Source organism: Mustelus asterias, unplaced genomic scaffold (genome assembly GCF_964213995.1).
Source record: "Mustelus asterias unplaced genomic scaffold, sMusAst1.hap1.1 HAP1_SCAFFOLD_499, whole genome shotgun sequence".
Classification (NCBI taxonomy): domain Eukaryota; kingdom Metazoa; phylum Chordata; class Chondrichthyes; order Carcharhiniformes; family Triakidae; genus Mustelus; species Mustelus asterias.
In genome coordinates, this window is record NW_027590451.1 from 82,758 (window position 1) to 94,965 (window position 12,208).

The following is a 12,208-nucleotide window of genomic DNA, read 5'->3' on the forward strand; positions in this document are numbered from 1 at the left end:
GGGGGGAGGGGAGGAGGGGGCAGTTCCTGTTCCTGATTGATGTCTCCTGAGCACATACTCAAACAGTCTGCTCTACTGCCCCTCTGCCAGTGCGACACTCCCTCAGTACTGACCCTTCCTGACAGTGTCACAGAAGCAGCTTTAGAAAAAATGTGAAGGCATTGGAGAGGGTACAGAAAAGATTCATATGACTGGTTCCAAGGATAAGAAACTTCAGTAGTGAAGAAACAGCCCAACCATTGCTTACAAAAGAAATGAAATCATAGAAACCCTACAGTATAGAAAGAGGCCATTCGGCCCATCGAGTCTGTACCGACCACAATCCCACCCAGGCCCTACCCCCATATCCCTACACATTTACCCACTAATCCCTCTAACCTACACATCTCAGGACACTAAGGGGCAATTTCAGCATGGCCAATCAACCTAACCTGCACATCTTTGGACTGTGGGAGGAAACCGGAGCATCCGGAGGAAACCCACGCAGGATGATATTCGATCCAAACAGGAGACATATGAGGTTGTGAGCAAGCCTGAGGATTAGAAGTTCAGTATTCAACAAAGGAGGACAAAGAGACTGATTAGGAGGGAAAAAATAAAGAGTATGAGAGTAAAGTTGCAAATACCATAAAAGTGGCTGTAAAAGCTGTAAGTGGATGAAAAGGCAAAAGATTCATGAAGACAAATGTAGATCCTTCATAGTCCAAAACAGAACAGGGGAGGCAATGGCCCAGTGGTCTTATCGCTAGACCATTAATCCAGAAACTCAGCTAATGTTCTGGGGGACCCGGGTTCAAATCCTATCACGGCAGATGGTAGAATTTGAATTCAATAAAAAATATCTGGAATTAAGAATCTACTGATGACCATGAAACCAATGTCAATTGTCGGAAAAACCCATCTGGTTCACTAATGTCCTTTAGGGAAGGGAATCTGCCGTCCTTACCCGGTCTGTCCGACATATGACTCCAGAGCCACAGCAATGTGGTTAACTCTCAACTGCCCTCTGAAATGGACTGGCAAACCACTCAGTTCAAGGGCAACTAGAGATGGGCAATAAATGCTGGCCAGCGATGCCCACAAATGAATTTTTAAAAATTATAACAGAGTACAGGGAAATGGCAAAGCAATTAAACAATTTCTCTCTTTGAGGAAGACAAAAATAACTTCCCAGAAATGCTAGGGAACCATGAGCAGAAGGAATTGGAGGAAATTAATATTACTAAAAGAAAAGCGCTGGAGAAATTAATGGAACTGAAAGTTGATAAATCCCCAGATTCTGATCATCCACATCACTAAAGGAGGAGGGCATGGAAATAATGGATCTGTTGTTGTCATTTACCAAAATTCTTTAGATCCTAGAGCAGTCCCAGCTGATTGGAGGGCGGTAAATATAACCTCACTATTTAAAAAGGAGGGAGGGAGAAATCAGGGTATTACAGACAGTTAGCCTCATATCAACAATAGGAAAAGCACAAGAGTATTATAAAGGATATGAAAACTGGGCACTCAGAAAGTATGAATGGGATTAGACAAAGTAACCATGGGTTTATGAAAGGGAAATTAAGTTTGACAAACCCGCTGGAGTTTTTTGAGGTTGTAACTAGTAGAATAGATAAGGGTGAACCAGTGGATGCAGTGTATTAGGATTTTCAGAAAGTTTTTGATAAATTCCTTTTGATAAAAGGCTAGTGTGTAAAGTTAAAGCACATGGGATTGAGGGTAATATATTGGCATGGATTGAGAGTTGGTTAGCAAACAGGAAACAGAGTGGGAATAAAAGGGTCTTTTTTGAAGGAGCAGGCAGTGATTAATGCAGTCCCACAGGGATCAGTACTTGGGCCCCAGCTAGTCACCACATACATCAATGATTTGGATGAGGGAACCAAATGTAATATTTCCAAATTTGCAAAACTTGGTGGGAATGTGGGTGCTGAGGAGGATAGTGGAAGGCTTCAAGGTGAGTTAGACAAGTTGAGTGAATGGGCAAATACATGGCAATGCAGTGTAACATGGATAAATGTGAAGTTATCCACTTTGGACTAAGAAATAGAATGGCAGAGTATTATTTAGATAGTAATAGATTGGGAAATGTTGACAGACAAAGGGTGTCTCAGTACACCAGTCACTGAAAGCTAACATGCTGGTACAGCAAGCAGTTGAAACAAAGAATTCTGACAGGGCTGGGTGTAGGGATGTTGTTTCCTCTGGCTGGAGGGGTGAGGGGGCGGGGGGACAAGAGAGTTCCGAACAAGTCTCAGGATACAGGGTCATTCAGGACAGGGATGAGGAAGAATTTCTTCACTCGGAGGGTGGGCAATCTGTGGAATTCTCTACCACAGAAAGATGTGAAGTCCATGTCACTGAATATATTTAAGATAATAGATTTCTCAACTCTAAAGGTGTCCAGGGACATGGGGAGAGTGAGGGAGTTTAGTGTTGAGCGAGAAGTTCAGCCATGACCATTTTGAATAGTGAAGCTGGCTGGATGCACCGAATGGCTTTCTCCTGCTCCTGTTTCTGTGATTTGGAGAAGTCACTCTGTTTTCCTTTGAGAGATGAAGGCTGAAAGGGGATTTCATAGAGGCATTCAAAATCATGAAGGGTCTGGACTGACTAGACAGGGAGAAGCTGTTCCCACATGTGAAAGGATTAAGAATGAGAATGTGCAGCACTTCCTCAGTACTGACCCTCTGACAGTGCGGCACCCCCTCAGTACTGACCCTCTGACAGTGCAGCACTCCCTCAGCACTGACCCTCTGACAGTGCAGCACTCCCTCAGTACTGACCCTCTGACAGTGCGGCACTCCCTCAGTACTGACCCTCTGACAGTGCGGCACTCCCTCAGCACTGACCCTCTGACAATGCGGCACTCCCTCAGCACTGACCCACTGACAGTGCGGCACTCCCTCAGTACTGACCCTCTGACAGTGCGGCACTCCCTCAGTACTGACCCTCTGACAGTGCGGCACTCCCTCAGTACTGACCCTCTGACAGTGCGGCACTCCCTCAGTACTGACCCTCTGACAGTGCGGCACTCCCTCAGTACTGACCCTCTGACAGTGTGGCACTCCCTCAGTACTGACCCTCTGACAGTGCGGCACTCCCTCAGTACTGACCCTCTGACAGTGCGGCACTCCCTCAGTACTGACCCTCTGACAGTGTGGCACTCCCTCAGTACTGACCCTCTGACAGTGCGGCACTCCCTCAGTACTGACCCTCTGACAGTGCGGCACTCCCTCAGCACTGACCCTCTGACAGTGCGGCACTCCCTCAGTACTGACCCTCTGACAGTGCGGCACTCCCTCAGTACTGACCTTCTGACAGTGTGGCACTCCCTCAGTACTGACCCTCTGACAGTGCGGCACTCCCTCAGCACTGACCCTCTGACACTGTGGCACTCCCTCAGCACTGACCCTCTGACAGTGCGGCACTCCTTCAGTACTGACCCTCTGACAGTGCAGCACTCTCTCAGCACTGACCCTCTGACAGTGCAGCACTCTCTCAGCACTGACCCTCTGACAGTGCGGCACTCCCTCAGTACTGACCCTCTGACAGTGCGGCACTCCCTCAGTACTGACCCTCTGACAGTGCGGCATTCCCTCAGTACTGACCCTCTAGGAGTGCTGCATATTTATTTACAGCAATGCTCTTGATTGGCCAACAGACACCCAGAGGATTAATCGTGATTGATTATCCGATGTGAAATCAGTAACAAGCGACTGGCAGCTTTTCATTGGGTTAGGAATTTGAGCGATGTTGATCAGGGTTGGTTAAAAGATGTTGACATACTGATAACCAAGTTTTAGCAGCTTCAGGGTTTGAGGGGCTGAATGGCCTCCTTTGTTCCTCTGGGCCAAGTACAGAGTGTGGTTGTTGCAGCACAGACTCCCGATCAGCAGGAGACGATAATGAGAGTTAGAAGAGCAGCCAGTCTATTCCAAAAGGAGAAGGAATTGGGATTGTGAGGGAGCTGCCAGATAAAGTGATAGGGAATGGCTGGTAGCTCCTGTCCAGCACAACAATACTCCTGCACTGATAGCCAGTGGCTTTGCTCTTGGTTCTGGAGTCATCCGCAGGTAAAGATTACCTTGCAACTCAATTCGGTATCATAGCCATAACGTAAAGGATAGTGTGTGTCCGACATCATGGGAATACTGATAACTTGACCATAATCGACACTGAAGGGCTTTTGTATTGTCTGTGCTGCTTTGAATTTTGTTAATAGTTGGCCTGAAACGAAAGAAAAGACAACGTATTGGGAATATGGGACAACACTGGCACATCGCAGCCCACACCCAGAATTCTATTTACTAGGCACCAACTCCGACCCTCTCTCAGCCGTCGATTCAACCCCAATAGGACAACCTCAGTTACCAAGCATTGAACAACACCGAACTCAAGCATCTGCTACTAAAACACACAAGAGTGCCTGTGCTTGACTAGTTCAGTGTTTCCTGGACAGTCACCCTACTTCCAAACTCCGTAATCTTCACCTCATCCAAATCGTGCTGTCAATATCCCAACTCACACCAAGTCCAGTTCAACAGTGTGCTCACTGACAGACATCGAGTGGTCAAGACAAAATAATCCAGTGAGAGTCAGCACCTTCAGGAACTGTATCCCAGTGAGAGTCAGCACCTTCAGGAACTGTCCCCCAGTGAGAGTCAGCACCTTCAGGAACTGTAGCCCAGTGAGAACACCTTCAAGAACTGTATCCCAGTGAGAGTCAGCACCTTCAGGAACTGTATCCCAGTGAGAGTCAGCACCTTCAGGAACTGTATCCCAGTGAGAGTCAGCACCTTCAGGAACTATCCCCCAGTGAGAGTCAGCACCTTCAGGAACTGAATCTGAGTGAGAGTCAGCACCTTCAGGAACTGTATCCCAGTGAGAGTCAGCAGCTTCAGGAACTGTCCCCCAGTGAGAGTCAGCACCTTCAGGAACTGAATCTGAGTGAGAGTCAGCACCTTCAGGAACTGTATCCCAGTGAGAGTCAGCACCTTCAGGAACTGTATCCCAGTGAGAGTCAGAAACTTCAGGGCGCACGGTGGCACAGTGGTTAGCACTGCTGCCTCACAGTGCTAGGGACCCGGGTTCGATTCCCGGCTTGGGTCACTGTCTGTGTGGAGTCTGCACGTTCTCCCTGTGTCTGCGTGGTTTTCCTCCGGGTGCTCCGGTTTCAAAGAACAAAGAAAATTACAGCACAGGAACAGGCCCTTCGGCCCTCCAAGCCTGCACCGACCATGCTGCCCGACTTAACTAAAACCCCCTCCTCTTCCGGGGACCATATCCCTCTATTCCCATCTCATTCATGTACTTGTCAAGACGCCCCTTAAAAGTCACTACCGTATCCGCTTCCACTACCTCCCCCGGCAACGAGTTCCAGGCACCCACCACTCTCTGTGTAAAAAATCTGCCTCGTACATCTCCTTTAAACCTTGCCCCTCGCACCTTAAACCTGTGCCCCCTAGTAATTGACTCTTCCACCCTGGGAAAAAACTTCTGACTATCCACTGTCCATGCCTCTCATCATAGAATCATAGAATCCTACAGTGCAGAAGGAGGCCATTCGGCCCATCGAGTCTGCACCGACCACAATCCCACCCAGGCCCTACCCCCACATATTTTACCCACTAATCCCTCTAACCTACACATCTCAGGACTCTAAGGGGCAATTTTTAACCTGGCCAATCAGCCTAACCCACACATCTTTGGACTGTGGGAGGAAACCGGAGCACCCGGAGGAAACCCACACAGACACGAGGAGAATGTGCAAACTCCACACAGACAGTGACCCGAGCCGGGAATTGAACCCGGGACCCTGGAGCTGTGAAGCAGCAGTGCTAACCACTGTGCTACCGTGCCACTGTGCTACCGTGCCTCATAATTTTAAAGACTTCTATCAGGTCTCCCATCAACCTCCGTCGCTCTAATGAGAACAAACCAAGTTTCTCCAACCTCTCCTCATAACTAATGCCCTCCATACCAGGCAACATCCTGGTAAATCTTTTCTGTACCCTCTCCAAAGCCTCCACATCCTTCTGGTAGTGTGGCGACCAGAATTGAACACTATATTCCAAGTGCGGCCTCACTAAGGTTCTATAAAGCTGCAACTGTTTCCTTCCACCGTTTGAAAGACATGCTGGTTAGGTGGATTGACCGTGCTAAATTCTCCCTCAGTGTACCCGAAAGGCGCCGGAGTGTGGCGACTAGGGGATTTTCACAGTGACTTCATTGCAGTGTTAATGTAAGACTACTTGTGACACTGAGAAATAAACTGTCACAAAGAATCCTTGATCCCAAAGTTTTGCTGGTTTTAGCTGTGCCCTGGTGACCATGTGTTGTTCCAGCTGAATTGACTTCATTAACACCCCATTGCCTTCACCTCCCCTGACCGTGATTACACCCAACACTGAATCTACCCCTTGGCAGAATGATCCATTGCTGACTCTACCTTTATAATGACTGGCACTGAGGAGCAGCAGACTGAGGTCCTGCGGGATTGAACTGATGACTTGGTTTATCTGGCCATTGCTACGAGACTTCATCCATTGGTTAATATTCTGCACATCTTGTTGTTCATTGCCAAAAACAGCCTTGGGTCTGGTGCCGTAGAACTTTTCAACTTGCTTCAGAAAATTTAAACGCATTCTCAGCTCTGGGTAAAAATGAAAAGATGAAACAGCAGCAGCTCAGGACAACATTCATAGAACATAGAACACAGAACAGTACAGCGCAGAATAGGCCCTTCGGCCCACGATGTTGTGCCGACCTTCATCTGAAACCAAGATCAAGCTATCCCACTCCCTACCATCCTGGTGTGCTCCATGTGCCTATCCAATAACCGCTTAAATGTTCCTAAAGTGTCTGACTCCACTATCACTGCAGGCAGTCCATTCCACACCCCAACCACTCTCTGCGTGAAGAACCTACCTCTGATAACCTTCCTATATCTCCCACCATGAACCCTATAGTTATGCCCCCTTGTAATAGCTCCATCAACCCGAGGAAATAGTCTTTGAACGTTCACTCGATCTATCCCCTTCATCATTTTATAAACCTCTATTAAGTCTCCCCTCAATCTCCTCCGCTCCAGAGAGAACAGCCCCAGCTCCCTCAACCTTTCCTCATAAGACCGACACTCCAAACCAGGCAGCATCCTGGTAAATCTCCTCTGCACTCTTTCCAGCGCTTCCACATCCTTCTTATATTATATTCATGAGACATGTGCCATGGAATCTGTCGATTCAGATTCAAGAACATCAGAAATAGGACCAGGAGTAGGCCATTTAGCCCATTGCACATTCTCCATCATTAAATACCAGCATTGCTGATCTTGGGCTTATACTCCACTTTACTGCCACTCCCCATATCCCTTCATTCCCTGAGGGTTCAAAAATCTGTCTTTCAGCCATAAATATATTCAGTGAAGCATCCACAACCCTCTGGGGTTGAGAACTCCAAAGAACACCCTCCCTAATGGATAGTGGGTCAACCCAGAGCACGTGGACTGCAGCGGTTCAAGAAGGCAGCTCACCACCACCTTCTCAAGGGCAACTAGGGATGGGCAATAAATGCTGGCCAGCCAGCGATGCCCTTGTCCCACGAATGAATAAAACAAAAGATGCACAACCCTTTGAGTGAAGAAATTTGTCCTCATCTCAGTCCGAAATGTCCCTTATCCTGAGACTCTCCCTTGTTCTAGATTTCCCATCCATGCAAAACAATCTCAATGTCTATCCTATAAAATCCCTCCAGCATTTGTCTGTTTCACTTTGGTCACTGCTCCTTTTTTTAAACTCCAGAGAATATCGACTCAACTTACTCAGCCTCTCATCCAAGGCTGATATTGCGAGTGAGGTCTGATGGAATCTCACTGCTGCTGATGCCAGCAGTAATTATTGCTGCTGGTGTGAGTCACTGTTCACCCAGGGAGCAGGAGGCAGGTACAGGGATGACATTGGTCACAGAGAGCTGCACTGTAACATTCACACTACAATCTACCAGCTGGCCTCAAAGATAGGTTAAGTCATGCACTGAGGTTGCCTTACCACACACACACACACACTCACACACACCCAAATACTCCCAGACACAAACCACATCCACACACACAAAACACACACACACATGCAAACACACACGTGACATGCAGCACAAACACATGCGACACACACACAAACATGCACATGATACACAAAAACACAACACATATACACACAATGCACATTTACATACACTCATGCACACAATACACATGCACACACACAACACACACAAAAAAGACATACGTTCACTGGAAAACGGGCATAAATAGGTGTGTGTTGACACAATTCCAGACACGTAGCCAACCTATTGACAGACCCTTTAACTCTCATTGTCATGGATTAAGACTCAATAATTTCTTACTCTTTTGCGTATAGATGCGTGAAAGAGTTTTGAAGCTTTTTGGGAGTGCTGTAATTTCACTCAGCAGGTCCCTGTAGACACTGTGAATATCCAGGTCCTTCACTAGATCATAGTTCAGAACTCCATGCAAAATCTGCTGCCCTCTGGATACGGTTCCTTAAAGAGGGAATGAAAGAGATGCCAATATAAGTAATGGACCCATGTCAGCATTGCTATCACCCCATCACTCTTTGAAAGATCAGAGACCACTTTTAAAATCATGGAATGGCTAAAGTTCAGAAGGAGGCCAATTGGCCGGTGATGGCACCCTCCAAAAGCAACTCCATTTGTCCCATTCACTGCCTTCTCCCCATTCCAATGCAATTTTTTTCTCAAGATATTGATCCAATTCCCTTTCAAAAGCCATGATCGAATTTGTCTCCACCACACTCTCAGGCAGTACTTTCCTGATCAGAACCACTCATGAAATATAAAGTTTGCCCTCACGTTATCATGGGTTCTTTTGCCAAACATAGAAATTGGAGCAGAAGTAGGCCATTCAGCCCTTCGAGCCTGCTCAGTCATTCAGTATGATCATGGCTGATCCTCTATCCTCTCATATTCCTGTGTTCCCCCTTGTCACCTTTAGAGTCAAGAACTCTATTTCCTTCTTAAATATATCCAGTGACTTGGCCTCCACATCCTTCTGTGGTAGAGAATTCCACACGTTCCGAATGAAGACATTTCTCCTCGTTTCAGGCATACCGTGTATCCTGAGACTGTGCCTCCTTGTTCTAGACTCCCCCAGCTGAGGAAATAACATCCCTGCATCTCGTCTGTCCAGTCCTGTCAGAATTTATATTTCATTGAGGTCCACTGTCATTCTTCTAAATTCCAGAGAATACAGGCCCAGCCGACCCAATCCCTCCTCATTCATCAATCCTGCCATCCCAGGAATCAGTCTGGTGAACCTTTGCTGCACTCCCACTATGGCAAGTACATCCTTTCTGAGATAAGGAGACCAAAACTGCACACAATACTCCAGGTGCGGTCTCACCAAGGCCTGTACAGCTGTTGTAAGACATCCTTGCTCCGTACTCAAGTCCTCTTGTAATGAACGCCAACATAACATTTGCCTTCCTAGCTGCTTGCTGTACCTGCATACTTGCAAGGACCCCAGTATTGTGTCACACTACCATCGTGTTAAATGGGATAGACTTCAAACAGATCTAGCATCTCAAGACTGGGCATCCATGAAGCATAGTGGGCCATCAGTAGCAGCAGAATTATACTCAACCACAATCTGTAACCTCAGGCCTGGCATGTCCCCCACTCTACCATTACCATCAAAACAGGAGATCAACCCTGGTTCAAAGAAGAGTGCAGGAGGGCATGCCAGGAGCAGCACCATGCACACATAAAAAAGAGGTGGGGGTGCTGCTTTACTGATTAGGGAGAATGTTACAGCTATACAGAGGGAGGACACCTTGGTGGGATCATGCAGTGAGGCCATATGTGTAGAATTCAGGAACAGGAGCAGTGCAATCACACTGTTGGGATTGTACTATAGACCTCCCAACAGTCAGTGTAAAGTGGAGGAACTGAGATGTCAGTAGATTGTGGGAAGATGTAAAAACAATAGGGTTGCTGTGATGGGCAATTTAACTTCCCAATATAGACTGGGATTCCTTTAGTTCCAGGGGCTTGGATGGGGCAGAGTTTGTTCAGTGTGTCCAAGGGGCAATATGTAGATAGTCCAACTCGGGAAGGGGCTATCTTAGACCTGGTTCTGGGAAACGAGCCTGGACAGGTGATTGATGTCTCAGTGGGGAACCATTTTGGGAACGGTGAGTATAATTCCATAAGTTTCAGGATACTTGTAGAAAAGGATAGAAGTAGTCCCAGAGTGAAAGTACTAAACTGGGGGAAGGTTAACTATGAGAGTATTAGGCAGGAGCTCGGGAATGTAGACTGGGGACGGCTGTTTGAGGGTAAATCCACATCCAATACGTGGGAGTCTTTTAAAAGACAGTTGTTAATAATTCAGGACAAGTATGTCCCTGTAAAAATGAAGGGTAAAGATGGCAAGATTCGGGAACACTGGATGACAAGAGAGATTGTCAGCTTAGTGAAAAAGAAGAAGGAGGCATATATAAATTTCAGGAAATTGAAAATGGATAAGGCTCTTGAGGAATACAAAGATAGCAGGAAAGAACTTAAACAGGGACTTAGGAGGGCAAAAAGGGGGCATGAAATGTCCTTGGCAGGCAGGATTAAGGAGAATCCCAAGGCTTTTAATGCGTATACAAGGAGGAAGAGGGTAGCTAAGGAAAGGGTAGGTCCACTCAAGGACAGTGGAGCGAATTTGTGTGTGGAGCCAGATGAGGTGGGTGAGGTCCTTAATGAGTACTTTGCATCAGTATTCACAAAGGAGAAGGATGTGGTGAATGGGGAGTGTAGAAAGGAGGGTGTTGACATTCTAGGACATGTTGAGATAAAAAGGGAGGAGTGATTGGAGGTTTTGAAAACATTAAGGTGGACAAGTCCCCAGGGCCAGATAGGATCTATCCCAGAATACTGAAAGAGGCGAGGGAAGAAATTGCAGAAGCCTTGGCCAAAATCTTTGTATCCTCTTTAGTCACGGGCAAGGTACCAGAGGATTGGAGAGTAGCTAACATTGTTCCTCTGTTTAAGAAGGGCAGAAGAGACAATCCTGGAAATTACAGCCTGTGAGCCTCACATCAGTGGTGGCGAAGTTATTGGAGAAGATTCTTAGGGACAGGATGTACTCACATCTGGAAGAGAATAGGCTTATTAATGAGAGGTAGCATGGTTTTGTGAAGGGGAGGTAGTGTATCACAAACTTGATTGAATTCTTTGAGGAAGTGACAAGAATAATTGACCGGGGCAGCGCAGTGGATGTTGTATACATGGACTTTAGTAAAGCCTTCGATAAGGTTCCTCGTGGCAGGCTGATACAGAAGGTGACGTCATATGGGATCCGAGGTGAGCTGGTAAGATGGATATAAAATTGGCTTGGGCACAGAAAGCAGAGAGTTTCCGTGGAAGGGTACTTTTCTAACTGGAGGTCTGTGACAAGCGGTGTTCCACAAGGATCAGTGCTGGGGCCTCTGTTGTTTGTAATATTTATAAATGATTTGGAGGAAAATGTAGGTGGTCTGATTAGTAAATTTGCAGATGATACAAAAATTGTGGGAGTAGCAGATAGTGAGGAGGATTGTCAGAGGATACAGCAGGATATAAATCAGCTGGAGACCCAGGCCAAAAGATGGCAGATGGAATTTAACCCGGACAAATGTGAGGTGATGCGATTTGGAAGATCTACTACAGAAGGAAAGTTTACAGTAAATGATAGAGCCCTTAGAAATATTAGCACACAGAGGGATCTAGGTGTGCAGACCCACAGTCCCCTGAAGGTGGCAACTCAGGTGGACAAGGTGGTCAAGAAGGTGTGTGGTATGCTGGCCTTCATCAGTCGGGGCGTTGAGTATAGGAATTGGAAAATCATGTTGCAGCTGGATAAGACTTTGGTTAGGCTGCATTTGGAATATTGTGTACAATTCCGGTCGCCACACTACCAGAAGGATGTTGATGCGTTGGAAAGGGTGCAGAAGAGATTTACCAGGATGTTGCCTGGTTTATGACAGGCTTGGATAGAGTGGATAGTCTGAGTCTTTTTCCCAGGGTCGAAGGATCAATTACTCAGGGGTATAGGTTGAAAATGAGAGGGGGAAAGTTTAAAAGAGATGTAAGGGGCAAGTTTTTCACACAGAGGGTGGTGAATACCTGGAACGCGCTG

At 46.8% G+C, this 12,208-nt stretch overlaps 1 protein-coding gene across 1 annotated transcript in view; it reads right to left on the reverse strand.

Moving 5' to 3' along the window:
* The window catches only part of LOC144486876 (pigment epithelium-derived factor-like), a 35,034-nt gene that overhangs the window by 4,603 nt on the left and 18,223 nt on the right, over positions 1–12,208 (reverse strand). The window contains exons 4-6 of the mRNA XM_078204899.1: positions 8,410–8,565; positions 6,455–6,658; positions 4,091–4,233 (exon numbers count right to left, since the gene is read on the reverse strand). Coding sequence (XP_078061025.1) covers positions 4,091–4,233; positions 6,455–6,658; positions 8,410–8,565 — 503 coding nt within the window. The remainder of the gene's footprint in view (positions 1–4,090; positions 4,234–6,454; positions 6,659–8,409; positions 8,566–12,208) is intronic.